This window comes from Mustelus asterias, chromosome 2 (assembly GCF_964213995.1).
Source record: "Mustelus asterias chromosome 2, sMusAst1.hap1.1, whole genome shotgun sequence".
NCBI lineage: Eukaryota > Metazoa > Chordata > Chondrichthyes > Carcharhiniformes > Triakidae > Mustelus > Mustelus asterias.
Window position 1 is genome coordinate 94,310,399 of NC_135802.1, and position 26,227 is coordinate 94,336,625.

At 42.5% G+C, this 26,227-nt stretch overlaps 1 protein-coding gene across 1 annotated transcript in view; it reads left to right on the forward strand.

The window, feature by feature from the left end:
* The window catches only part of LOC144503618 (dynein axonemal heavy chain 11-like), a 383,758-nt gene that overhangs the window by 227,773 nt on the left and 129,758 nt on the right, over window positions 1-26,227 (forward strand). The window contains exons 55-60 of the mRNA XM_078228239.1: window positions 4,869-5,030; window positions 12,981-13,214; window positions 14,011-14,161; window positions 17,019-17,128; window positions 17,898-18,041; window positions 21,741-21,923. Of these exons, the coding sequence (XP_078084365.1) occupies window positions 4,869-5,030; window positions 12,981-13,214; window positions 14,011-14,161; window positions 17,019-17,128; window positions 17,898-18,041; window positions 21,741-21,923 (984 nt within the window). The remainder of the gene's footprint in view (window positions 1-4,868; window positions 5,031-12,980; window positions 13,215-14,010; window positions 14,162-17,018; window positions 17,129-17,897; window positions 18,042-21,740; window positions 21,924-26,227) is intronic.

Consider the following 26,227-nt stretch of genomic DNA (forward strand, 5'->3'; position numbering starts at 1 on the left):
TCTGGCTTTCCAGGTCTCGGCAATTCTAACAGGTGAAAGTGGGTGAAAAGAGATGTATCCATCAGATAAGTGGCTGAAGCAATGCTCAAAGATAGGCCAGGAAGCGTAAAAGTGTTTTTCCCCAGGCCTAACAAGCTACCCAGCAAACATCCCATCTCACCTTCACTAGCTCCCCTGACCAATCCCCTACCCCTGCCTGCAAACTTTCCCTGATATCTCCTCTCCAACCTGTCCTTAACTTCCAACCCCCCCCCCCCCAACCTCTATTCTACAGTATTCTCCAATCCCCTGCCCCAACCACCAAACTATCTCCCTTCACCCTGCTCCTGACTTAAGCCTACTCCATCTCTGTCTGGGATCTGCAACTCAGCTTCAGTCTTTTCCTGAGCTTTCAAACGCAGGCAAATGGGACTAGTTCAGTTTAGGAAACCTGGTCGGCATGGATGAGTTGCGCCGAAGGGCCTGTTTCTCTGCTGTATATCTCTATGATTTTAATTCTAACACGGGCTGAACGTACCAGCTTCTGGAGGCAGTCAACACTCCCCACCCTCCCCCTGCCAGATGTTTAAAGAACACACACATGCAGTGGAGTAGGCCTGAAGTTTCTGCTCAAATAAACTACTTATTTATTAAGAGATCTTGGAATTTTAAGTACAAATGTATTCACATTTGAGTTTTGTGATCTTTTGCACTAATTTTAAAAGCATTATGTTGGAAGTTGGCCCCACTCATAAAACAGGCCATATTCCCAAAGTGAAATGATTACCATTTAGAGTTTCTGTTAATTGCAATCAGTTGCCTTGTTCCCTGTTGGTTGGCATCACCCTCACTCGCTGCCACACTTCCAAATTTGGTATCATTGGCAAATTTTGCAATTTTACTCTGTATCCAATATCCATGTCATTTGTATGAAGCACCCAATCTTGGGGAATATCATTATTATACACTCGTCTGAATTTTTTTTTTAACATAACACATTGTTCCCTATCCTTAAGCCAATTTTTTTTAATCCAAGCTTATACCGACCCTCCTATTTCTGAGCCTCAGCTTTGTGAACCAGCTTCTTATGTGGCACTTTGTTAAATGCTATCTGAAAATCTGTAAAGGCAACATCCATTGAATTTTCTTCAGCAACCTTCTCTGTTACCACATCAATAATTTCAATTCGATTAGTCGAACACAATCTGCCTTTTACAAATCCCTGGTTCTCCTCAGTAAATTCAAGCCTCTCCTCAGGGCCTGTTGATTATTTCTTCCCCCACCCCGGTTATTGTTCCCAAAACCTTAACTATGGTATTAAATTGACTGCCTCTAGTTAGGAGGAATAATATCCTTGCACTCTGTCTTGAATAACGCTTCCACTCTGACGTTTCCCCCACCTCTAGGGAAGGTTGGAAGGTTAAGATGACCCAAGTTACCACATTTAAATTTATCACATTTTTTTTACAAGTATTTAATTTGTTGACTGATTGCATTGGTTTGTGATATATTTTGCTTTTGAGTACCCAAATGAGTTTGAATGGAAACTGAAGTGAGTTGGCAGCAGAAAGAGCTACACTTCTCAAAGGTGGTGCAATTTTAGGCTCATTTTCCATCGGTTTTGCTGATTGGGTCTACAGTGGAAATGCTACCTCCATAATTCCATCTCAGTGGTGTGAATGCGAATCTCTAAAGCTTTAGAGATTCGCATTCTAACTAGTATTCTGTAACTTGATTTCTGTGTCTGTGCACTGTTTGAGAGCAGATATCCGCTCCATCTGACAAAGGAGCAGTGCTCCGAAAGCTTATGGTATTTGCTACCAAATAAACCTGTTGGATTTTAACCTGGTTGTTGTGAGACTTCTTACTGTGCTTACCCCAGTCCAACGCCGGCATCTCCACATCATGATCACTTCTTGGAACCAGCCACCAGAGATACACTCCTGGTGGCATAGGCACCCAACCAAAGTGTTTAAATTAAGTAAATCTCCCCTTATTCCCATCCTACCCATTGACAGGCTGCTTCTGCTTCTCCCTCTTCCAATCTCTTTCTCTCCTATCCCCTTATCTCCTTCAACCCCCACTTCACCCAGATCCTGTACTCATCTTTGTCCTGTCCCAATCTTTTCCCACTCCCTGTCTCCTTTTACATCTATTCCTGCCCATTCTCCAACTCTTCTTCCCTATTTCCCCTCCGTCCTTCCCTCCCTTCAACTACCTTCCACCACCTCCAACAGGATGGCACTGTGACACAGTGGTTAGCAGTGCTGCCTCACAGTGTTAGGGATCCAGTTTCGATTCTGGCCTTGGGTGACTGTCTGTGTGGAGTTTGCACTTCTCCCCGTGTCTGAGTGTGTTTCCTCCAGATGCCCTGGCTTCCTCCTACAATCCAAAGATGTGTAGGTTAGGTGGATCAAGAACATAGAACAGTACAGCACAGAACAGGCCCTTTGGCCCATGATGTTGTGCCGAGCTTTATCTGAAACCAAGATCAAGCTATCCCACTCCCTATCATCCTGGTGTGCTCCATGTGCCTATCCAATAACCGCTTAAATGTTCCTAAAGTGTCTGACTCCACTATCACTGCAGGCAGTCCATTCCACACCCCAACCACTCTCTGCGTAAAGAACCTACCTCTGATATCCTTCCTATATCTCCCACCACGAACCCTATAGTTATGCCCCCTTGTAATAGCTCCATCCAGACGAGGAAATAGTCTTTGAACGTTCACTCTATCTATCCCCTTCATCATTTTATAAACCTCTGTTAAGTCTCCCCTCAGCCTCCTCCGCTCCAGAGAGAACAGCCCTAACTCCCTCAACCTTTCCTCATAAGACCTACCCTCCAAACCAGGCAGCATCCTGGTAAATCTCCTCTGCACTCTTTCCAGCGCTTCCACATCCTTCTTATAGTGAGGTGACCAGAACTGCACACAATATTCCAAATGTGGTCTCACCAAGGTCCTGTACAGTTGCAGCATAACCCCACGGCTCTTAAACTCCAACCCCCTGTTAATAAAAGCTAACACACTATAGGCCTTCTTCACAGCTCTATCCACTTGAGTGGCAACCTTTAGAGATCTGTGGATATGGACCCCAAGATCTCTCTGTTCCTCCACAGTCTTCAGAACCCTACCTTTGACCCTGTAATCCACATTTAAATTAGACCTACCAAAATGAATCACCTCACATTTATCAGGGTTAAACTCCATTTGCCATTTTTCAGCCCAGCTTTGCATCCTATCTATGTCTCTTTGCAGCCTACAACAGCCCTCCACCTCATCCACTACTCCACCAATCTTGGTGTCATCAGCAAATTTACTGATCCACCCTTCAGCCCCCTCCTCTAAGTCATCAGCCATGATTAATTGTCCTTTAGTGGCTCAAGATGTAATTTAGGGGGATTAACGGAGTAAAAACGTGGGGTTATGGGAATAAGGCCTGGGTGAGATGCTCCGTCAGAGAGCCGGTGAAGATTCGATGGGCCAAATGGCCTCCTCCTGCACCGTAGGGAATCTATGACTCAATTATGTCCCATCTAACTCCATTCCCTTCTCTTATCCTTGATTCAGTTACCTCCCTGCGAGTTAACAGTGTTTGAAGTGAATATTGCACTTGTTCTTGGCTCCCTATATACAAAGGTGGAGGACATTAATTAGTATAATAATAAAAGTGACTATCCTTGAGAAAATAATATAGTCCAGAGCCGTGCTCTTAATATCATTGCTTTTGTCACAAAGTAACCTTGTTTCCATGGTCTCCCACTGCACTACAACCTATTATTAAATTCTGTATGACACAGTCACCACATACTCAATATTTCATCTTAGTTCAAGAAGAATTGCTTCTTCTGCAACAGTCACCAAGTTGTAGAAAATATTTATTTATTATTTATCCAAATCTTTACAACTTAAACATGTAATTTTCTACTTCAGTTTTATCTTTTAATAAAGAGTAAGAATTTATAGTTCAAACTTTAGAGCTTTACTCTTCACCATTCCTTTATCCACATGCTGTTAAAAGCATTCAGTTTCTCAGAAGGATACTAGGACTCACCCTTCCAGGACACACACGTACACTCACACTAACTCCAACTGAAAGGCTGGATAGGTATGTTGGGCTTGGCTTATGCTGAGAGTTCCTGTGGAACCTAGGACGGACCCTCTGTCCCTTGCAAGGCTAGTGTGATAGAGGCAAGAACATTGACAATTCCATGACCTCTTCTTCACAGATGTTTGGGGCATCTTCAGAGCTCAGTATAGCCAATAAGAAAAGGTGTACTCACCACTCTGCTAATAGTGCTGGAGCTCACCTAGGAATCGTCCCTAGAACAGGCACACTACATCAGACTTTCAGACATATTGCAGGGACGGGTAAAGTTCCCAAGATGTGAACCTAATAGCACCGGCATATCCCACTATTATTGAAATGTGTTGCCCCCTGACTGACTCCACACAGTCCAATGGTCCAGTGCCAAGGAGTCATTAGTAGGATCAATCCCGATGTAAATTGCTGGGATCATAATCTGTGGATCCCTGGGCAACTTTTTCGACATAACTGAAATGAACCTTTTTTCTAAAAAAATATTCAGAATTCATTAATATACAAGGCTGTGGAGAAATTCAATTCACTTAAAATGTTGTTACGCCTTAAGGATACACATTTTGTGCCTTGGATAACTCATTAGTGTGCTTTTTAGTCTATTCAGAGCGAAACAGCCTTCTACTGACATAAATTTGATCCAATTCTTATGTAGGTAAGTGGCTTCTTAGCCAAACTTATTGGAATTCTGATCCACTAATAATCTTCTCGAAGGATCATAATTCACCCTGAGTACTTTCTTTGATCAAGGCTATTATATGGTTATGCTTTTAATCTTGTCCCCTGCAGGTTGTTCTCTGTTTCTCCCCAGTTGGTTCAACCTTGCGTGTGAGAGCCCGGAAGTTCCCAGCCATAGTTAACTGCACAGCTATTGACTGGTTTCATGAGTGGCCGCAGGAGGCCCTAGTGTCTGTCAGCAGGAGATTCATTGAGGAGATTGAGGGGATTAAGGTGCGTATCTTATCAGTGTCAGTCAAAGTTAATGTGTAGAAATGCATCAACGTTTGAAACTTAAAAGACACTCTTCCCATAATCACGTTGTTTTAATTTGTCAATGATCATTTAAAGATCAGATTCTTTGTGCTAATTGATCTGACAAAGTTGAAATTTAACTTTCAATGAGAAATACTTCCGAAATCTCATTATTGTGGTTGATCACAGGACTATGATGTACATTATACACATCTTTGAGGAATAATTTTCAGTCAGCAATTTGAGGTGCACCAAACATCCTGCAAATATTAAAACCAGCATACTTTTATGCATTTACTGAATTACAGTTTTATTAATTATAATGCCCATAATCATTTAGCAATTTTATTTATAGTTTTAGAAAAGATATATCATAATTTCAATATTAATGTCAATTTAAAAAATTGGTATTGGATGTAAGGGTGGCACTGTGGCACAGTGTTTAGCACTACTGCCTCATAGTGCCATAGACCCAGTTTTGATTTCGGCCTTGGGTGACTGCCCATGTGGAATTCTCCTCATGTCTGCGCGGGTGCTCCAATTTGTTCCCAAGGGTTAGATGGATTGGCCATGCTAAATTGTCCCTTAGAGTCCAAACTGCAGGGATTCCATGGTAATTGACATGAAGTTCTAAGGTACCAGATTTAATTTGCTTCATATAGCAATGAACATGGCAGGATTCCCCCCCACCTCCGTGGCATTTTGCCTTGTTCACCGGCTACACCGGGTCACCATGGGCAGAGCCAGAAGATCCCGACGGTGGGAAGGGCCAGAAAATTCAACCCAATGTTAGCTGGGGCATCAAGTGATTTAAAATATTATTTGTTGCAATTATTAATAAAGCACAATTAATAGAACTTTAAATATTAGCTGAATATTGGCCAGAAATCAGTAATGATATTTTGACATCAGAAGGAGCAAAAAAACTGCTTCAATTACATAGGCCAGTTAGCCCTGGGCTTTATCGAAGGTTTTTATCAAGTCAAGGAGTCAATTACATTGATTTTGCATTTACAGTCTTTTTTTTAAAGGCTCTGCTTCACATATCTATATTTTCAAGAGATCAGTACAGGAATTTCTCTTAAAAAATACATTAGGTGAGAATTGAATTGCATTCAAATTGGCCTAACTGAAACCAGTGGCTGGAACAGGATAAATTGTTTTGTTGGTTCCTAAACACCATTCCTGGCCTCATAAGTAGCCCAGGGGTTGGGGAAGGGAGAACAAGGCAAGCTGACTCAGATGCCAGTTGAGGACCTTGGGTGGAGGTGATGCAGGGAGGCATTTGGCTCCATAATAACACTGATTAACACACAATCTTTGGGTGGCAGACTCCAGCGATCCTTTTCAGAACCATTTGTTTGGCTGCTGATTGCCTGACAGAACTGACTACAGTATGGCCGGCATATGCACTGCACAACCACAATTGGATCTCACAAAATGGCCTGGAACAGGTGTTGGGTCATCAATTTTCATATGCAATGGGCATAATTCAAATTTCAGGCGTGTATCCTAAGCACCTATCGAGAAGCCTCATCCAATATAGCAAGTGGCGCACTTCTCGTGCAGAATGAGCGCATGCATACTATTCACCGTACTGGCCCCTCGGGCGCCCGTTTTACACTGCGAAGCAAGCATAATAAGATTGAGTTTCACAGAATCACAGAATTGTTACAGCGCAGAAGGAAGCTGTTTGGCCCATCGTGCCTGTGTCAGAATTTAGAAGCTATCAAATATTGTTATGAAAAATAGCCTTAAGGGCTTCATGCAGTTAACTAAACAAAAGCACAGAATCATACTAAATGCACATTTACTACTTTTTAATGTTTTCAAGCTCCGTTTGAAGTCTGAAGAACTTAATTATAGGTCTGAAATGATCATATAGCAGTCAGAAGCTCACGTTCTGTATTGTGGTAACTACTGATTGTATTACAACGTGATAATTCCATTACTGTTAATGCCTGCCTTTTTTTTGTGCAATCCCCAGAAGGAGTATTTAAAATTATTCAGCCAGGGAGACAATTTAAAGGTTTCTTTTATCTCCTGCTCTGTGTGAAATTTTAACTTAGATTCTGAATTAGTTGTGGGAGAAGCAGAATGTGTTTTTATCTCATGCAATTGGAATTATATTCACAACTTCAACGTTTTAGTTAATTTTGTTCACGCAGTATCTCATTAGTAATCATCCAAAACTTCACAAGTCAGTTTAAGTGGACTAAAAAAAAATTTATACAAATGAAGGAAGATGCCAAGATCTTATTTCCTCCTGGGTTTTTAATGTTTACACAGTATCAGTCTAATTCATTTTCACAAATGTGTTAAATTTGGTCTTATTTTGCTGACAGTTTTACTTCGAAAATCATCCCTAGTTATTAAAGCTATGGACTCTGAACAGATAATAAAATAATACTCCTGGCATCAAAAACAAAATTTGCCTCAAGTGAAATTTAAGCACGTTAAGACGATGATTTTATCTTTCAAATCCCAAAAAAGAACGATTGATGCTTCTTTTGACATAAAACAAGGGCATCAGTTGCATGCATCACTGCACTGTGCTCGCGGACAAAATGCAAAGAGGATGGTGTTGAAAAAAAATCATAGCGATCAATCATTGGCAGGACAAATAATTTATGCTAATGAAATTACAATAATTAGTAGTCACACAATGACCCTTTGAGAAGCCACAGCTGTTAAAGTCAGGAAGTGCTGTCACCACTGAGCTTATCTGAACAGACGGGACAAATTGTGAATGAAGGATAGAGTAGTCATCAAAGAGTTCTGTTCTGGGGCGATTATCGTTATCTGAAAGCAGTGTGAATTACTACCAGCTGCTCTCTGACTGACTGTGTCCTCCATGCTGTGCTGTTTTGTTAAGTTAATGGCCATTGCCATTTTACTCCTTGAGAAGTGTCTTCTCAAAGCAATTTTGGTGCTCCGAAGATACAGGTTTAGCAAATTGGTTTCCGGCGCAAGCGTTTTGAACTGGATGTGCTACTCCCCAACAAAAACTGAATTAATATGTTGAATTGGTATACACAGCCATCTTTACAGAGCTTGACGAGCAAATATTACACTTCTCCTTAATCGGTTAGGTATCCCCTACTCTAAATATGTTAAACAATTCTATACCCTCGCAAACATCACCCAAGAAATTGGCAAAGGCATACACAGCCCAGTCAACCCTGCAAAGTTCTCATCACTAACACATGGAGACTTGTGCCAGCTATGGGAGAGCCATCCAGTGACTAGTTAACCATCAGCCTGATACAAGTCACACTTACAGAATCATACCGCTCAGTTAGTGTGCTAGACTACTCCATCACCGTCCCAAGGTATGCTCTGCTCCACCAGCGAGACAGACCTACTGGAAGTGATGGCACAGTGGCATACAGTCTGGAGGGAGTAGCCCCAGGGTGTCCTTAATGTTGACCCTGGAACCCACAAAGTTTCATGTCATCAGATCAAACATGGTTTGGGGGTCGGGGGTGGGGGGAGGGGGATAATTAACACCTAATTTCATCCCTCAAATGATGAATCAGTGCTCCACCATGTTGAACACCACTTGGAAGATATGCTGACCATATCAAGGGCAAGAATGTGCTTGAGGTGAGGGACTACAGTGTCAAACACTGAGAGTGGTATGGTAGCACCATTACTGAACAAGCTGGCCGAGACCTGAGGCACACTTACTAGACTGAAAAGTGTGAAAAACCGACTTGATTTCGTCCCCAACAACCTACCTGTTTTAGATGCATTTATCCATGAAAACATAGGTATGAGTCATCATGGCACAGTCGTGTGGAGGTGAAGTCAACAGTGAGGACATCTTTCATCATCTTGTGTGGCATTACCACTGTGCTGATTGGGATAGATTCAGAACAGATCTAGCATCTCAAACCTGAGCATCCATGAAGTGCTGTGGGCAATCAGCAGCAACAGAACTGTATTCAACTACAATCTGCAACCTCAAGGCCTGGTATGTCCTTCATCCCACCATTCCAATCAAGCCCCAGGATTGGTCATGGTTCAATGAGGAGTGTAGGAGTGCATGCCAGGAGCAGTACACGCACACTGAAAAATGAGGGTACCAACCTGGGGGAACCATAATACAGGACCACATGCAGACTAAGCAGTGGAAGCAGCTTGCTATAGACAAAGTTTAAGCAATCCCACATTCAACAGATCAGATCAAAGTTCTGCAGTCCTATCACATCCAGTCATGAATGGTGGTGGACTGTTTAACAATGAAGGGAGCAGCTCCATAAATCACACAGCCTGAATGATGGCAGAGCCCAGCAGATGAGAGCAAAAGACAAGACTGAAGCATTTGTAACCATGTTCAACCAGAAGCACCAAATGGGTAATCCATCTTGGCCTCCTCCTGAAGGCTTCATCATCACAGCAGCCAGTTCAATTCACTCCACATGGATACAACACAGGTCCTGGGCTCTGACAAAATCCTGGCAGTGGTAATGACAACCTGTGACCCAGAACTAGCTGCACCTCTGTCCAAGCGATTTCCGTACAGTTACCCCACTTTCTCAAGGACAGCGAGGGTTGGGTAACAAATGTTGAATGAAAAATAGGCATTATTTATACAGCGAAGTTTTGCTACGGCGGTTTACACATTAAAATATAGAGTATAAAGAAGAATGGGGTACAGTAGAAATTGGGTTTTGTTTTTAACCACTGTTGGGAATCACGTAGGCGGCTCCCAGATTTCAGATGTGAACTCTCATTGCGCGACACTCTGCACTGGGATTTCTCACGACAACATTTTCCTGTGTAGGTTAGGAAATGCTCTTAAAATTAAAACTTTCATCCCAACTGAGGGAAAGCACAACCAATGGAAAGTTTTAAGAAGCACTAGATGGAGAGTTAGAATTTTAAACAAAGCTTTAATTTGGTACAATTATCTACAGCTTCAATAATTTATCCGTCCATATCTAAAATCAATTATGCCTGACTTCTATCTAAAGATGCTAAGCATCTAATGACAGTGTAATGGTGAATTATGTATGGCCTTGCTTAGTGTTTGTGTACCTCATTTAATTCATATTAATTGATTTTTGGGCATCTGTTGATTAATTAAACTAGCTACATGTGTACAAGATTCATTAGATCAACCATTAGATGTGATGTGATATAAAATAAAGCCAAACAAAGGACATCAAGAGGACAATGTGGTTTAAAAAAAATCTGTAGGTGACTCAGGCATTAAAGGAAAATGTAGGCACATTCTCGTTTAACTAGTAATCCAGAGACCTGGACTACTGATGTGGAACCTGAATTCAAATCCCACCATGGCAGCAGAGGTATTTAATTTCATTTCGTTAAATAAATTTAGAATGAAAACTAGTATCAATAATAGAGATCATGAAATTACTGGAATGTAATGGGGAAAAATACTTGCTTCACAACTGTCCTTTATAGAAGTAAATCTGTACGGTGGAATTTTACAGCCCCTCCCATCAGTGGGATCCTCTGTCCCACGAAAGTCAATGACGTTTTGAACGGCTCGCCGTATTTTACCCTCCGCACCCCCACATTGATGGGGCCGTAAAATTCTTCCCGTAGTCTTTACCTGCTCAACCCCGTATATAATTCCAAACCCACAACAATGTGGTGGTCTCTTTGCCCAGCAAGCCACACTCATATACTAAACCGCTACAAAAATGTCTAAGAATAAAACTTGGACAGATCACTTGGTGTTGAGCCAAGCACTGCACATGATAGACCCACAACCAGCCCAAACAACCTTATAAAGCCCTCCTCACTAAAATCTCAGGAATTGGTGCCAAAATTAGGAGACTTGTCCCATTGACTAATCAAACAACACAAAGACTCGATGGGAATTGCCCAAACATCCATAGGCAATTGCCTGCTCCTGGGACTCTCCAATAAAGTCTTCCAAATCAGAGTTAGGCTTTGGATGACTCTGACTTACCTGGAAATGTTAGGATAAAACCGAGTCTACCGTCTGGGTAATTATGCAACTGACCCCCAATCACTCACATTGGCTGGCTATCCCCTTGAACACCCAACTATCACTTACCTTACACAATTCAGAAGATCTGGGTCAATGGTTATAAGTGCATATCAGAAGCTGGGAATTCTCTGACAAGTAACTCAACTGTTGCCCGCTGCCCCGCCACTTGTCCCCCCACTTGGCCCCCCCCCCATACTCCCCCCAAAGCTATTCCACTACCTACCAGGCACAAGTCAGGAATTCAGTGGAATATTTGTCACCTGCTTGGAAGTGTGTGGCTCCAATAACACTTGAATAACTCAATACCATCCTAGACAAGGTGGTCCACTTGATTGGCATCCCATCCGCTACCTTAAGCATTCACTACCTCTACCACTGACACACAGTGCAGTGTGAACCATCTGCAAGATGCATTGCAGCAATTCATCAAGGCTCATTTAATAACGTCTTTCAAACCTGTGACCTCTACTACCTTGAAGTGAAGGAGACTCAAGGGAACACTGCAACCTACAATTCCTCCACCAAAGCATGTAGCATCCTGACTTGGAAATATCTTGTAGTTCCTTCATTCTTGCTAGGTCACAATCTTGGAACTCCCTTCCTAACTGCACTGTGGATGTACTTACAACATGCACTGTAGCAGTTCAAGAAGGCAACTTGTCATTACTTTTTTAAGAGTAGTTCAGGATGGGCAATAAATAGAACATTCACATCCATGAATGAATAAAAAGAAAAGTGATTGGAATCATTATCTATATGCAGTATTTGTAAAACTTACTTCAGTCTTCAAGGATAATCCTAATTAGTAATTGATTATCATTAAAGTGGAAGTTTAATTATTGAATAGGTCATTATACAAAAGATTCTCTGGCCACTTTCATCCTCTGTACCAGGCAGGACGTGGCAATGAAAAGTGCAATGCAGTGTTGGCTGTCCCATTTATGTGACCAATTTTGAAGGGTGCTCGCGAACAGGAGAGTGTTACCATCCTAAACAGATAAGAACCTACTAATATATGAAAGTCCAGGTTCTATGACTTACCCCAATGGAATTTTGGGCTACCACAGAGTGGACTATGTGCTGAGTAGGCCTCACCTCATGGAATAAAACAGCCGAAACCAATGAAAGATTATTGGCGATCAGTCCAGAAATGGAAACACAAAGCTGCTGCAGCAAACCAGTGACTCAGCTCACCCGTTCTGGGTCATAGGAACATAGGTCTCTCTCCTGCAGAAAATGTCCTTCCAACTTGGCTCTATAAAGGAGCCTTTAGATTTCCCTCTCCCCCAGGCAGCAGCATACCTGTCAAAACGAGACCAAACCATAAACTGGTTTGAGCCTCTCATCAATTACATCAGGCATGCCTCCCGATCACAAAGCCTAATGCCTACCTGATATTTAGAATAATAGAATCCCTACAGTGCAGAAGGAGGCCATTCAGTCCATCAAGTCTGCACCGACCACAATCTCACCCACGCCCTATTCCCATAACCCCACATATTTACCATGCTAATCCCCTACACGCGGGTCAATTTAGCAAGGCCAATCAACCTAACCCGCACATCTTTGGATTGCCAGCAATGAAAATTGACTGTTCGTTGAAACGGTTCTTGTGATTAATAAAGAAGTTACAATATTATTCAGTTATTCTCAAATATCATCCAAATAACAAGATGGTGCAATATAAAGATGTATTAAAGGCATACATTGCTTTAGATCACAATTTCTTCCTGTCTCCATATTGCAATTTCAAAAGGTTTAAATAGTTCAGGTACCCCCTGGTCTTTGTGAATATCTATGTTAGTGCTTTTCAGTGATAAATGAAGTAATTACTAATTAAATGTCCAATGTCAAGTATTTAAATTACATATAACTGAGAACAATGCAAGATTTTATTTATAATTGGATTAAAATATCCTCTCTTCTTCACTATTTCAAAGCCAATTTTGCAAGATTCCATCAGTCTATTCATGGCTTACATTCACACCAGTGTGAATGAAATGAGTAAAAATTATCGTCAGAATGATAAGAGATACAATTACACAACTCCCAAGAGCTTCCTTGAACAGATCACGCTCTACAAAAACTTGCTGCAGAAAAAACAGAAGGAATTAACGCAGAAGATGGATCGCCTTCTAAATGGTATCCAAAAACTAAAGACGACAGCATCACAGGTAAATGTATCTTGCTGCGTTATTTTTAATTTTATATCGTTAACTCAGTAAAAGGATGAACCTGGAGTTAATTGTAATGAGGACAAAAATCTCATGAGATGCAGGGAGACTCAAAAAATTGTACAGGATATCATTAGGCAAGTTATGGTTTTCTCAACATAATACAAGCTACAGCAGTTTGATTCGGAGCCTTGATTTAAAAAACGCCGCACAAATTTAATAGCAGGGCAATCACGTGCAATTTGGGCTGAATTGATAAGCTTGACACAAATTTTACACCAAGGAACTGGAATCCATCACTCTCACACAACTCCATGTGCCAGACATCCATCCACACACAGCTCACTAGCAAATCAGAGAACAGCAAATACGATTCTAATCTGTTTAAAGTCTACTATTTTCACTTGTCATGTATACTTTTTGGTGTTACACATTTATCTACAGTTTTGTTTCTGTACCGGTTTGTTGGTTGATTTAAATAGAACAGCTGTGAATCAGAACTGAGTAGATTAAAGTCAAAAATAAGTGAAGAGACAGGAAAACAGCCAATTGGAAGCTACTAAGTACTTATGAATCCCAAACGACTCCCGTATAGCATTTCATCATGTCTCTCAGAAACATCTTAAAGTCTTTGCCATGCAGGGAATTACTTTTTGAAATGTATAATTTCTGTTCTTTGCTACCCATATATCTGAATGCTCAGACTATAATTTTGAATAAAACATTCCACTTCTCAAAAGCAAGATGCATATGTGTTGAGCAGATATTTATTTGACATGGTTATCCTCTTGGTTAGGTAGAAGATCTGAAAAGCAAGCTTGCAGTTCAAGAGGTCGAACTGAAGTTCCGAAATCAGGATGCTGAAGCTCTAATAACTAAAATAGGATTCCAGACAGAGAAAGTGAGCCATGAGAAGGCAACTGTGGATACTGAGGAGCAAAAGGTCTGTATTTATTTTCTTCTTCAATTGTCTCCTCTATTCTAACTTCACTGGCCCTGAAATTCTGAAGTTAGTTTGTGGTGGCGTAGCGGTATTGTCACTGGACTAGTAATCCCGAAACCCAAGGTCATGCTCTTGGGATCTGGATTTGAATCCCACTGCGATAGCTGGTGGAATTTGAATTCAATAAAAAAAATAAGGATTATCATCTGGGCGGCACGGTAGCGCAGTGGTTAGCACTGCTGCTTCACAGCTCCAGGGTCCCGGGTTCGATTCCCGGCTCGGGTCACTGTCTGTGTGGAGTTTGCACATTCTCCTCGTGTCTGCGTGGGTTTCCTCCGGGTGCTCCGGTTTCCTCCCACAGTCCAAAGATATGCGGGTTAGGTTGATTGGCCAGGTTAAAAATTGCCCCTTAGAATCCTAAAATGTGTAGGTTAGAGGGATTAGTGGGTAAATATGTGGGGGTAGGGCCTGGGTGGGATTGTGGTCGGTGCAGACTCGATGGGCCGAATGGCCTCCTTCTGCACTGTAGGGTTTCTATTATATAAACCCATCTCGTTCACTAATGTCTGTTGGGGAAGGAAATCTGCCATCCTTACCCAGTCTCGGGGGGTGTAATCCCACCCCATGTAGAGTTTACTGTCTCATTTTATTGTTTTTGACTTGATGGTTATGACAACTGTAGCATAAGATTATGACAGGAATTCTCCAACGTTCATGCCCCACCACCACTGCCAGCAAGGACGGAGAATTTGGCACTCAGCCAAATATCTATTCACTGCAGTGGGACCAGAGAATCCCGCTGGTGTGAACAGACGGAGAATCTTGCCTAAAGTCTTTCCCTGCTGCTTAGAATGAAATATTGGCAAAGGGACATAGTAAGGTCATTACAACTAAAATAACACATCCTTTTCCCTAGTCGCACAGGCTCAACAGTGGGAAAAAAGGTAGATTGTTATCATCATCATGTGTGCTCTGCTCTTAGGCAGGGCCTTGGTTTATAGTTGTCTTTCCATATCTGCACTAATTTCATCTATTTCGGCCATTTTTCTAGTTTCTATCTTAAATATTGCTGCCCCCTTTGTGAATAATGGCCAATGGGATGGACATTTTTTTTATTAGCGGGTAAGTGGGTAATTTTGGATGATCCACTGTAAGTGAGGGTTCAGGGTGCGGCGGGGGGAAAGAGTAAATTAAGGAAACCATTGGTTAATAATCTGCTGCTTTACAATTCTCCCTGTAGGCTAATGTTCCCAATCTGTACCACTGGGCATGTGCAGCATTGAATGATCACCATGCTAAAGTGCATGAAAATAGCATTCCAGTCTTATTGATATAAGCCCTCAAGTTATATGCATGGATGAGGCTACAATTCGTTTCAGCCAGGGACTCTGGATGTCTATGCTTTATTTCGATAGATGAGAGTGAAGCCAAAGCAAAGACTGTCCCACTCATCTAGTAGTCGTGTCTTCCATAGACAGTGTATCCCAAGGCTGGGATTAAAATCCAGGGCTGCCGGTTCAGCTGAAAGGGTCAGGGTGATCATCTGATATCTTTAATCAGTTTGTTTAATGCAATATTTAGGCCAATACTGCTTCGGGGTGAACAACCACAAAACTATAGGCCGGAATTCTCCAGCCTTGCCCACAGTTGGGATCCTCTAGTCTCGCTGCAGTGAACGGAGATTTGGCTGAGCGCCAAATTCTCTGTTCTTGCTGGCAGCAGTGGTGGGGCGTGAATGGCCTGAGAATTCCAGCTATAGTGTTCAACTGATATGTTATTGCTTGTTATCTGGCAAAGGAGGAGGTTTTAGGCTCCGGGGAGAGCAGCCCAGGTAGGACCAGAAGGAGGCCAAGGCAATGGGTACCGCCTAGCACCCGTTAAGTATTACCTTCTGAAATCTGGATTATATTCCATATGTTATCACACAGAATGCCTTCTCATACTCTGCTCTTTTCCTAAAGGGTAACTGATAACCAAGCACAAGGAAGTAGCACCTCAAACACAAAAGTGGCTGCTACAAATCATTAATCAATCACCACAAAATCTCATGCTACAGATAAGAATGAAAGGATCAATGAAAGGAGTGGCAGCAGTGGTGACCTTAAACAATAAGTAGGTGGTCAAAAGGGTGGCACAGTGGTTAGCACTGCTGTCTCACAATGCCAGGAACCCTGGTTCAATTCCCAGCTTGGGTGGAGTTTGCACATTCTCCCTGTGTCTGCGTGGGCTTCCTCCCACAGTCCGAAAGACGTGCTGGTTAGGTGAATTGGCCATGCTAAATTCTCCCTCAGCATACCCGAACAGGCGCCGGATGTGTTGCGACTAGGGGATTTTCACAGTAACTTCATTGCAGTGTTAATGTAAGCCTACTTGTCACACTAATAAATAAATTTTAAATTTAAACTTAAACTTAAATTTGTTGTCAGTGATGTGCTCGGGGATTTGACAGTGGCCACAGTTTATAGTTAGCTGAAGATCCCTTTTGAACTGGCACTCTCAGCTATTGCTTTGTGAGGAAGGTGAAACCTTCTGAAGCATTACAGAGATTTACCATGAAGTAAACTACTGCATTCTCACCCTGCCCAACTGCTGCCATTTACACAAGGTGAGGCGACAACACACTGGCTAAAAATGTCCAGGTCCCCACAGGTTTTGAAACAGGAATGTAGCCATGGGCCTTAATACCCATCCTATCTTCTAATTTACTCTGATGGCTGCTCCTGGTACAAATAAAAATGGGAGATCTAATGGAGAGAAATCCATTCCCAAGCCTCAGCAAGTTCTAAAATATACTCAAATAGAAGAAGGCAAGACTATGAAATAATCATCAAATATATAACAACATTCCTGTTTGCAGGTAGCAGCGATACAGGCTGAAGTAGCTTTGAAGCAGAAAGAATGTGAAGACAACCTCATCAAAGCCGAACCGGCACTGGTGGCAGCTACTGCTGCTCTAAATACCCTAAATAAGGTAACGCCTAAGCAGCATTGAAATGATAAATTGTATTGTTTCAATCTGAGGATGTGATTCGTTCACAGATCCGTATTGTCTTTTCCTTTTCCTGTCTGTCATTACTACAGTGTTTGGGCATGCAATTCCAGGGCTTTGAGTATAGGAGTCCTTCGGCATTGCATTTGGGGTAGGTGGACCAAAATTTGGGACTTTGTTCCACTGGGCTTCCTCCCCTTTAATTTGTTGTTGGAAGATTCAGTTAAAAGTGGATTCAGTCTGCGTCGCCAAGAAGATTAAGAGCAGCAGCCCTCTAGGTCACACATCATCCTGACTAGGACAAAACATTTGGGGCAGGATTCTCCGATCTCGTTCGTTCTCACCCCGCTGCCAGTGGGAATGGAGAATTTGGCACTCGGAGAAAACCCTATTCACTGCAGCAGAGAATCCCAACCGCATTGTTGTTGTTCCATCGCTGAGAGATCAGAATCATGGAATGTCCTATCTAATTCCCTATTACCAGTGTGGATGTCTCATCACCAAACTGCACCAGTTCAAGACCAGGGTCGGGTACCATTTCACCAGGGCAATTAGGGACGAGCAACAAATGTGCCCTTTCCAACTTTACCACATCCTGAGAACAAGGTTTTACAACATTAATTAATTGTTACATTAATTACAAAAAAATGAGATATGCAAATACAGGAGTAATTTTGCTCTAACAGTAGTGTTGAACTCGTGACTTACATTTGTTATAAAAGTATAACATTTTCTGCTATTTCTATTCTAGATGAATTTAACAGAGTTGAAAACCTTCCCCAATCCTCCTGTGGCAGTCACAAATGTTACTGCAGCAGTTATGGTGCTGTTAGCTCCCAAAGGCAAAATACCTAAAGACAGAAGTTGGAAGGCTTCCAAGGTCTTCATGGGAAAGGTGAAACCATTTTACAATTTACAAATTGTTCCTTGCTAGCACTAATTTTGGACTTAAAAGGTTTAACAAAGTCTACACAGTTGAAGAAAAGAATAAAGTCGCAGAGATGTGAGGAAAAATAAAAAACAAACTTAAATGCATCTGATGTACGTTAAAATAGTTAAAGGAGAAAATAATGAGATGCACAATTTTAAAAACTAAAGAATCCGGTGGCTTCCACATCAGGATATTAAAATAAGCACGTGTGGAAATTGTAAATGTTTCATTCATAATCTTTCCAAACTGTGTCGATTCAGGAATTGTGCCCTTGAGTTACGAAAATGCTAATGTCATGCATTATTTAGGAAATTTGGGAAAGATAAAACCAGGAAATTATTGCTAGATATACAGTGACTGAGCTCTTGGAGAAAGATGAACTGATCAGAGAAAGCTTTGTAAAGAGCACATCATACCTAACTAATCTAGTTAGTTAGATTTGGCAGCACGGTGGCACAGTGGTTATCACAGCGCGCCAGGGATCTGGGTTCGATTCCCGGCTTGGGTCATTGACTGTGCGGGGTCTGCACATTCTCCCCGTGACTGCGTGGGTTTCCTCTGGATGCTCCAGTTTCTTCCCACAGTATGAAAAACGTGCTGGTTAGGTGCATTGGCCATGCTAAATTCTCCCTCCGTATACCCGAACAGATGCCGGAGTGTGGCAACTAGGGGATTTTCACAGTAACCTCATTGCAGTGTTAATGTAAGCCTATTTGTGATTAATAAATCAACTTTACTTACTTTTAGTTGAATTTTTTGAGATCATTAACATGGTAGATGGGAGTCTCTATGGATATTTTGTTTATGGACTTCCAGAAGGCATTCCACAAGTTTCTATACAAGACTGTTGGGGGAAAATAGAAGCTCATGGAATTGCAGGCAATTCTTTGGTCTGGAGAGAGACCTTGTTTGGAGGTAGGAAATAAAGAGTAAGGATAATGGAAACATACTTCTCCATTTGGCAGAATGTTCCCCAGTGGTTTATACTGGGGCCTTAGCTTGTCAGTATGTTTATAACTGACTTAGATGAATAATTAGTGAACTCCAAGTTTGCTGATAGAATCATAGAAACCCTACAGTGCAGAAGGAGGCCATTCGGCCCATCGAGTCTGCACCGACCACAATCCCACCCAGGCCCTACCCCCACATATTTACCCGCTAATCCCTCTAACCTACGCATCCCGGGACTCTAAGGGGCAATTTATAACCTGGCCAATCAACCTAACCTGCACATCTTTGGACTGTGGGAGGAAACCGGAGCACCCGGAGGAAACCCACGCAGACACGAGGAGAATGTGCAAACTCCACACAGACAGTGACCCGAGCCGAGAATCGAACCTGGGACCCTGGAGCTGTGAAGCAGCAGTGCTAACCACTGTGCTACCGTGCCGCCCTAGAAGTAAGTTAGCTGCACAGAAAACAGTGAACATGGGAGCAGAAAGTTGCAAAGAGACAATGATGAATTTTGTGAGTAGGTAATAAAGTGACAGGTGGAGTTTGATGTGGGCGTACAAAGTCTTTCATTTTGAACCTGAGGAAGATAGATGAGAAGCTAAGAACAGTGGAGAAGCAGTGAAATTTAGGAATTCAAATACAGAAATCAATCAAAAAAACTAGTGGACAGATACAAAAGAAAATCATTTACAAGGCAATGGAATGTTGACCTTCATTGCAAGAGGGTTGGAGTGCAGGGTGATGGCCGGTATGCAATAGTTGTGTATGGCTCTGGCAGCATGTTATTGGAAAAGTTAAGGTGCATGAGATAAAAGTAAACGTGGCAGCATGGAGAGGAAGTTGTCTAACAGGCAGGAAACAAAGGGCTGAATTTTAGTTCCAGGATCCTGATGTCAACTGTGAGCTGAATTCTAGATTGCCAACCTGGAGGTGGCTGTGGCAAGACCCTGAGGAGATTTTTGAGGATACAGCCAACTAAGAGGCTGCTTCCAAGAGCTCCCTTCATTGAAGGTTAGTATCTGGGCTCTATAGAACAGAGGACTAATGGGAGCGAGTGAGGGTCTGGGCAGCCTCACCAGGAGACTTGAGCACTGCTGCTGTAGGTGAGGAATCGTAAGGAGCACCTCAAGATGGAGAGGCCATCTGAAGCTTTGTAAATGTTTCAAAGTATACTGTGACCACAGTTGAAAAACCATCATACCTGAGAGTTTCCCCTCCACTTGATGGTCTGCAACCACAGCTATGGCCTCCCATCCCAACTGATCCATGCTGGGCCACTTTGCAAGATTCACCTCTGGCACCACTACCCCTCCAGCCTGCTGCTGGGTGGAAGCCACCGTTCCATCTACTGACCCCAGCCACATTAGGGATACATCTGCCATCTGAAAAATCCAAGTCACATGTGAACGGTGTCCACGATTGGCATTTTAATTGGTCTATTTGGTTACCTACTACCGGCAGGTAGGTAGTCGTCATTCCCTCTAGAAACCAACTCTTTGCAAATAGGCCAAGAATAGATATGGGAACATACATGCGCGACAGCTGGTCGCAAGAAATTGCTAGCACACCCGCTTTTACCTTGGGATGAAAATTCTGCCCAAATGGTTTAAGACATTTGGTCTTGTTGAGATTGAAACTTTAGATGTGGTTAGTGTTCCGAGGTCAACGCTGGTGTCCATTTGTTCTTGCTGTACATATCCATCATTTATACTTGGACAAAGGAAGCACCATAATGAAATTTGCCGATGGCACAAAGGTGGTGTACTGAACCGCAGGGTTCTGTACTTACTGCTCATGATGCAGTCTCCCCGACGGTGGGAAGACCAAACACAGACTGGGTTGTTTTGCAGCACATCTCCATTCAGTCCATAACTTGGAACTTTGTGTCATTTGCGATTTTAATTCTCCCACTCCCATTCTGACCTCTCCCCTTGGTTCCCGCACTCTGAAATTCAGTGGAAGCTTGAGGAACAGCAACTCACCTTATGATCAAGGACTTTAGAGTCTGCCTGATTCAATGCTACTCTGCAATAATATATTTCACCATCAAGGAAAACCTTTCTCACAGATTAGGTTGTTTTAAGCATAATTCTGAATGAAAAAATGTAAATCATGACCAAACAATCCATTCTGTTCAGAGGAGTCACATTGTCGGAGGTGCCACCCATCGGATGAGACATTACAATGCCGGGCTTATCCCTCAAGCGAACATAAAAGATTCCATGACACTATTTCATGGAAGGCATGGGACATTCTTCCCAGTGGCCAATATTTATTGCTCAGTAAAGTTAAAGTTTATTTATTAGTCACAAGTAGGCTTACATTCACACTGCAATGAATTTACTGTGAAAATCCCTTAGTCGCCACACTCTGGCGCCTGTTCGGATACACTGAGGGAGAATTTAGCATGGCCAATTCACCTAACCTGCACATCTTTGGACTGTGGGAGGAAACCAGAGCACCCGGAGGAAACCCACGCAGATACAGGGAGAATGTGCAAACTCCACACAGACAGTGACCCAAGCCAGGAATCGAACCCGGGTCCCTGGCACTGTGAGGCAGCAGTGCTAACCACTGCGTCACTGTGCCCCCTCGAGGTTGCATATAATAATGGTTTGGTTTTAAAAGGAGTTGGTCAGACAGTTCCAGTTTGCGAGATTGTGTTTTCAGTGCACTGCTGACTGTTGTGTTTTGTGTTGTATCCGTCAGGTTGATGACTTCCTCCAAATGTTAATAAATTACAATAAAGAACATATTCCTGAAAATTCATTGAGAGTAGCAAAAGAACAATATCTACAGGACCCAGATTTCAATCCTGACCTGGTTCGCACAAAGTCATTTGCAGCTTCAGGCCTCTGTGCTTGGGTTATTAACATCATCAGATTCTATGAGGTGAGAGATATGTTTTAGCGACAGTAGTGCTGTTTCAGTACTGTAAAACAAATATTTCATTGGCAGAAAAATATTCATGCATAAAATAATGGTAATTATTAGCTTGGTTTAAATTCTGTAATTATGAACATATGTGAGTCTGTCTGTCACGTATCTCAGTTTTTTCTCCCATCTATTAATTAAAGAATTTAGACAGTCTGTGGCTGTTGGGGAAGCAGTTCTGCATAAACTTAATTATATTGTCCCAACAGTAAGCTACAAAATCCACTTTGTCGAGTGAGTAAATTCATGGAATCATTGAATCTCTACAGTGCAGAAGGGGCCCATCGAGTTTGCAACGACAACAATCCCACCCCATGCCCTAACCCCGCAACCCCACACATTTACCCCGCTAATCCCTCAAACCTACACATCCCGGGACACTATGGGCAATTTAGCATGGCCAATCACCTATCGCGCTCACCTTTGGACTATCACTAACAAATTGCAGATTTGTTAGTGAGAATATTGCAAAGCTCTCTAGATTCAAAAGTTGCGCATTTGGATTGGAAAATTTAAAATGTCACTTTGTTATTCTGAAGAGTGGGAAAAAAAACAGGTAATTGCTGATTCATCAGTTGTGGGCAGGTTAATGAAATCTGCCTTCAGGCACTTGGCAGGTATCACTTGATCAAAGAAAGTCGGTATGGAGTTGTGAAGGCTGGGTCATATTTGACGAATCTAGTTGATTATTTTTGAAATCACTAGCAAATGATTGGAAGGGAGAACATCTGAATGTTGCCATTATGAACTCTCAGAAGGCATCTAATAGAGTTTTCCAGTGAAGATTATTTGAAGGTAATCTGGTGACATGGGTTGGTAATTCATTGGAAGATGTCAAGGGAGGTTGGGTGAGAGGGCTGGGGAACATCAAAGACAACATTCTCTGATCAATGGACTGTGACAAGTGTCTGCACCAGCACCTAAGCTCTTCATTAGATCTGTAAGTGGTTTGAATTGTAAAGCCAAGTTTGGAAATACTAAGGATGATAGGTTGTGTAGATGGGAGTGAGAACTTTAAAAGGGACAAAGACAGACTAATTGAATGGCTAAAACTATAACAGATAGATTAAAGTGGGGAAATGTTATTCGCCATGAATTGGAGAAAGACAAATTGAATTTTGTTTTCATTGTGAGACACTAAGAGTTGGGAGGAGCAAAGGCATTTGGCTGTTCATGTGCACAGGACACTAAAAGCTAATGCACAAGTACAAAAGGCTATCAAAAAAGTGAATAAGATTTTGGCATTTATCTCAAGAGGATTGGAATACAAAAATGGGGAAGTGATGCTTCAGTTGTACAGAGGTTAGGTCAGACCCCATCTGGTGCACTGTGTTTAGTTTAGGGCATTGATCCTCAGGAAAAGTGAAGTGCAAAGGATTATACCAGAGCTCAGAGAGTTAAATTATCAGAACAGGCTGCAAGAAATTGTCTTCCATCTCGTAAGACCACGGTTGTGCAGTGTGATCAACACTGTGTTAAGCATCACCTGGTGTGACTCAGGAGCCCCACGTTGACAGAGCAGTCACTGCCACATTTACTGCGGAGAGAGGCATATGGCTGAGAAGTTATGCAATTCTGTGGCCCCTGTTTCCTCTGGGCCTTATCTCGACCAGCTGAGCTTTCGTTCGTTTCTTCCAATGCGCCTCCAGAAATTATGGTCATCAGCGACTTTCTCCAGGTTCAGTGTCAATGTCTTGTGTGTAGGTGTCCTTGTAGTGGAGGTACGGTCACCCAGGAGGTTGGGAACCAGTAGCCAATCCACAGTACAGAAGGTCTTCAACTTTACAGCTGTCATCCATCTGAAGAACGTGGCCAAGGCAGTGCAGACATCATTGGGTTTGCAATGAGTATATGCTGATGGAATTAGCATTATCCAGGAACTGTGAGTTGTGACCTTGTCCTGCCAGGAGATGCTGAGGATATGTCTGAGCCAGAAAACGTAGAAACTGTTCAGCCTTTTCTCCTGCCGGGCATATGTTATTCAGGTCTCACAACTGTACAGGAATGTGCTGGTGTTCTCAGTCAATTTGTTGTTGTTTCACTATCTTACTCAGTTGGACATAACAGCTGCAGTGTTTGCTTTGTGTGTGTTGGTTTCAGCATTAAGTGGTAATTGTGGAGCCTAGATATGTGGAACAATCAACATTCAGAATCGCCTTGTCAATGCTGATGGATGGCAGTATGGCAACATCCTAAATCATGACGTTTGTCTCCCTGATGCTGATGGTCAAACCAACCTCTTCACAGGCATGAAAGGGTCTGTCCTTTTGTCGCTGAAGGTGTTTCTTGGTGTGGAATGCAGCATTGTCACCGTAGAGCAGCTCTCCGGTGAAGACTTGGCAAACCTTGATCTCAGGCAAGCGAGGCTAAACAGCTCATCTCCCAGTTCTGAAACCATACTGGGATTCAGGGTAGATGTTTTTTGGATCTGCAGTCTGACAAAGGTAACATGGGCAAAACCTTTTTACTCAGCAGGGATTTTCTTCGATAGTTGTTGAAATCGTGATGGTCACCCTTGTTCTTCTTACAAGGTCATAATCTTTGCATCACACATGCCCGTGGTCACTGCTTGTCTCATCCAGCAGAGATAGAGATGTTTGTGCAGATGCTGTAGGAGTGCCAGTTTCCTGAGTGCAAGTGGTATAGCCTCAACACCTGGAGCTTAATCCATGGCAAGCAAGTCAATATCTTTGCTATATTTCTCCACTGTGGGTTCAGTATCCAATTCTGTCATAGCAGGCAGGATTTCTATGGAGTCTAGAGCTTTTTCGGGGCAGTGTTCTCCCTCGAATACAATTCAAGTTAATGTTCCACCCATCTGTACAACTGCTTATTGCCGTCGGTGATGAGCTCCCCAGCCTTTGTTTACAATGGAGCCTTTTTCTTTTCTAATGGACCCTAATCATTGGCGCACCACCTAGCAGTTGGACTTTACTTTGAACAGCTCTCCTTGCTTGGATCTCTCTCTTAGTTAGACTGCTTGGTTCCAATGACATGTCCCATCACAGTGACATTAGCCTTGAACTAGTCAGCATTTTTCCACTCTTGCTTCCCATATGTTGAGAGTGCACTATTGTAAGCGATATGTTCCATCAAAGTATGTTCCATTTCACTTCTGCACTCTGTATGGGAATGCCGAGGAGCACCTTTTCGGTCAAATAGAGGAACTATTGGTTTTTAGCTGGATGGGCAGTCTGGCTAACGTTTATACTTTAAATTAAAAGACTTCAAAGGTTGCATCCCCATCTTAGTCACACTATGGAGTGATCTGTATCACAGTCAGCACTATGATGGGATTAGCTTGACTTTAGTGGTAGTTACTGTCAGTACAGACTCGATAGGCCAAAGGGCGTTTTCAGCACTGTTCGACTCTATGGGTGAATTTTCCCGTTCCGCCCACCACGGGAATCGTAGCAGGCGAGTCCGGAAAATCCCATCCTATGACTATGATAGCTGCATGTATTAAGAATGCTGCTCAGATAGTCACATTTGGTGATGATCAGGCTGAGCTTGTGCCTGTACCCTGATATTAGATGTCTTCAGGACACTTTGTGGCATGGTTTCTTCTGAAAGAAGGTCTTAGTTACACAAAGCTTGAGATGACATCAAGTCTCTGCCCATTCTCATTTTCTTCTAAGGCAGATTATGCATCATGATCCACACCCATTCTTGCATTGAAATTCCCCAGTAAGTAAATTTATTCTGACTTTGAGGTTCTACTGACAGTAGTGGCAAGCTCCATGTAGAACTGGTCTTTCACCTCTGTAGTGGAGCACACAGCTGGTTAAGTGTATTGGCCATGCTAAATTCTCCCTCAGTATACCCGAAGAGGCGCCGGAATGTGGCGACTAGGGGATTTTCACAGTAACTTAATGTTAATGTAAGCATACTTGTGACACTAATAAATAAACATTAAACACTGGAGCATTAATACTCATGCAGTTAACTGGCCCTATTTGAGATGAGAGGCAGATGGAGAGAAGACATTCTGAATCATTTGTGGCAAGTTCTATCGTTGAGAGTAACGAGTTCCTTCCAACAAAGCCTACACCTTGCTCCCAGAATTTCCTCTAATTTCCTCCCCTTCCAGAAGATCACGTAATGTTTTTCTTTCAATGGTCCATTCTTGGTGAGCCTGGCCTGCTATTTGTTCAACAGAGACTCTAAGCTCCAAGCGCCATTGGACCAGATGGACCAGGACCAGGGCAGTTCTGCATCTTACTCGTCAGGGGTTGCCCAACTTGTGGTGGGCAATAGCTGAC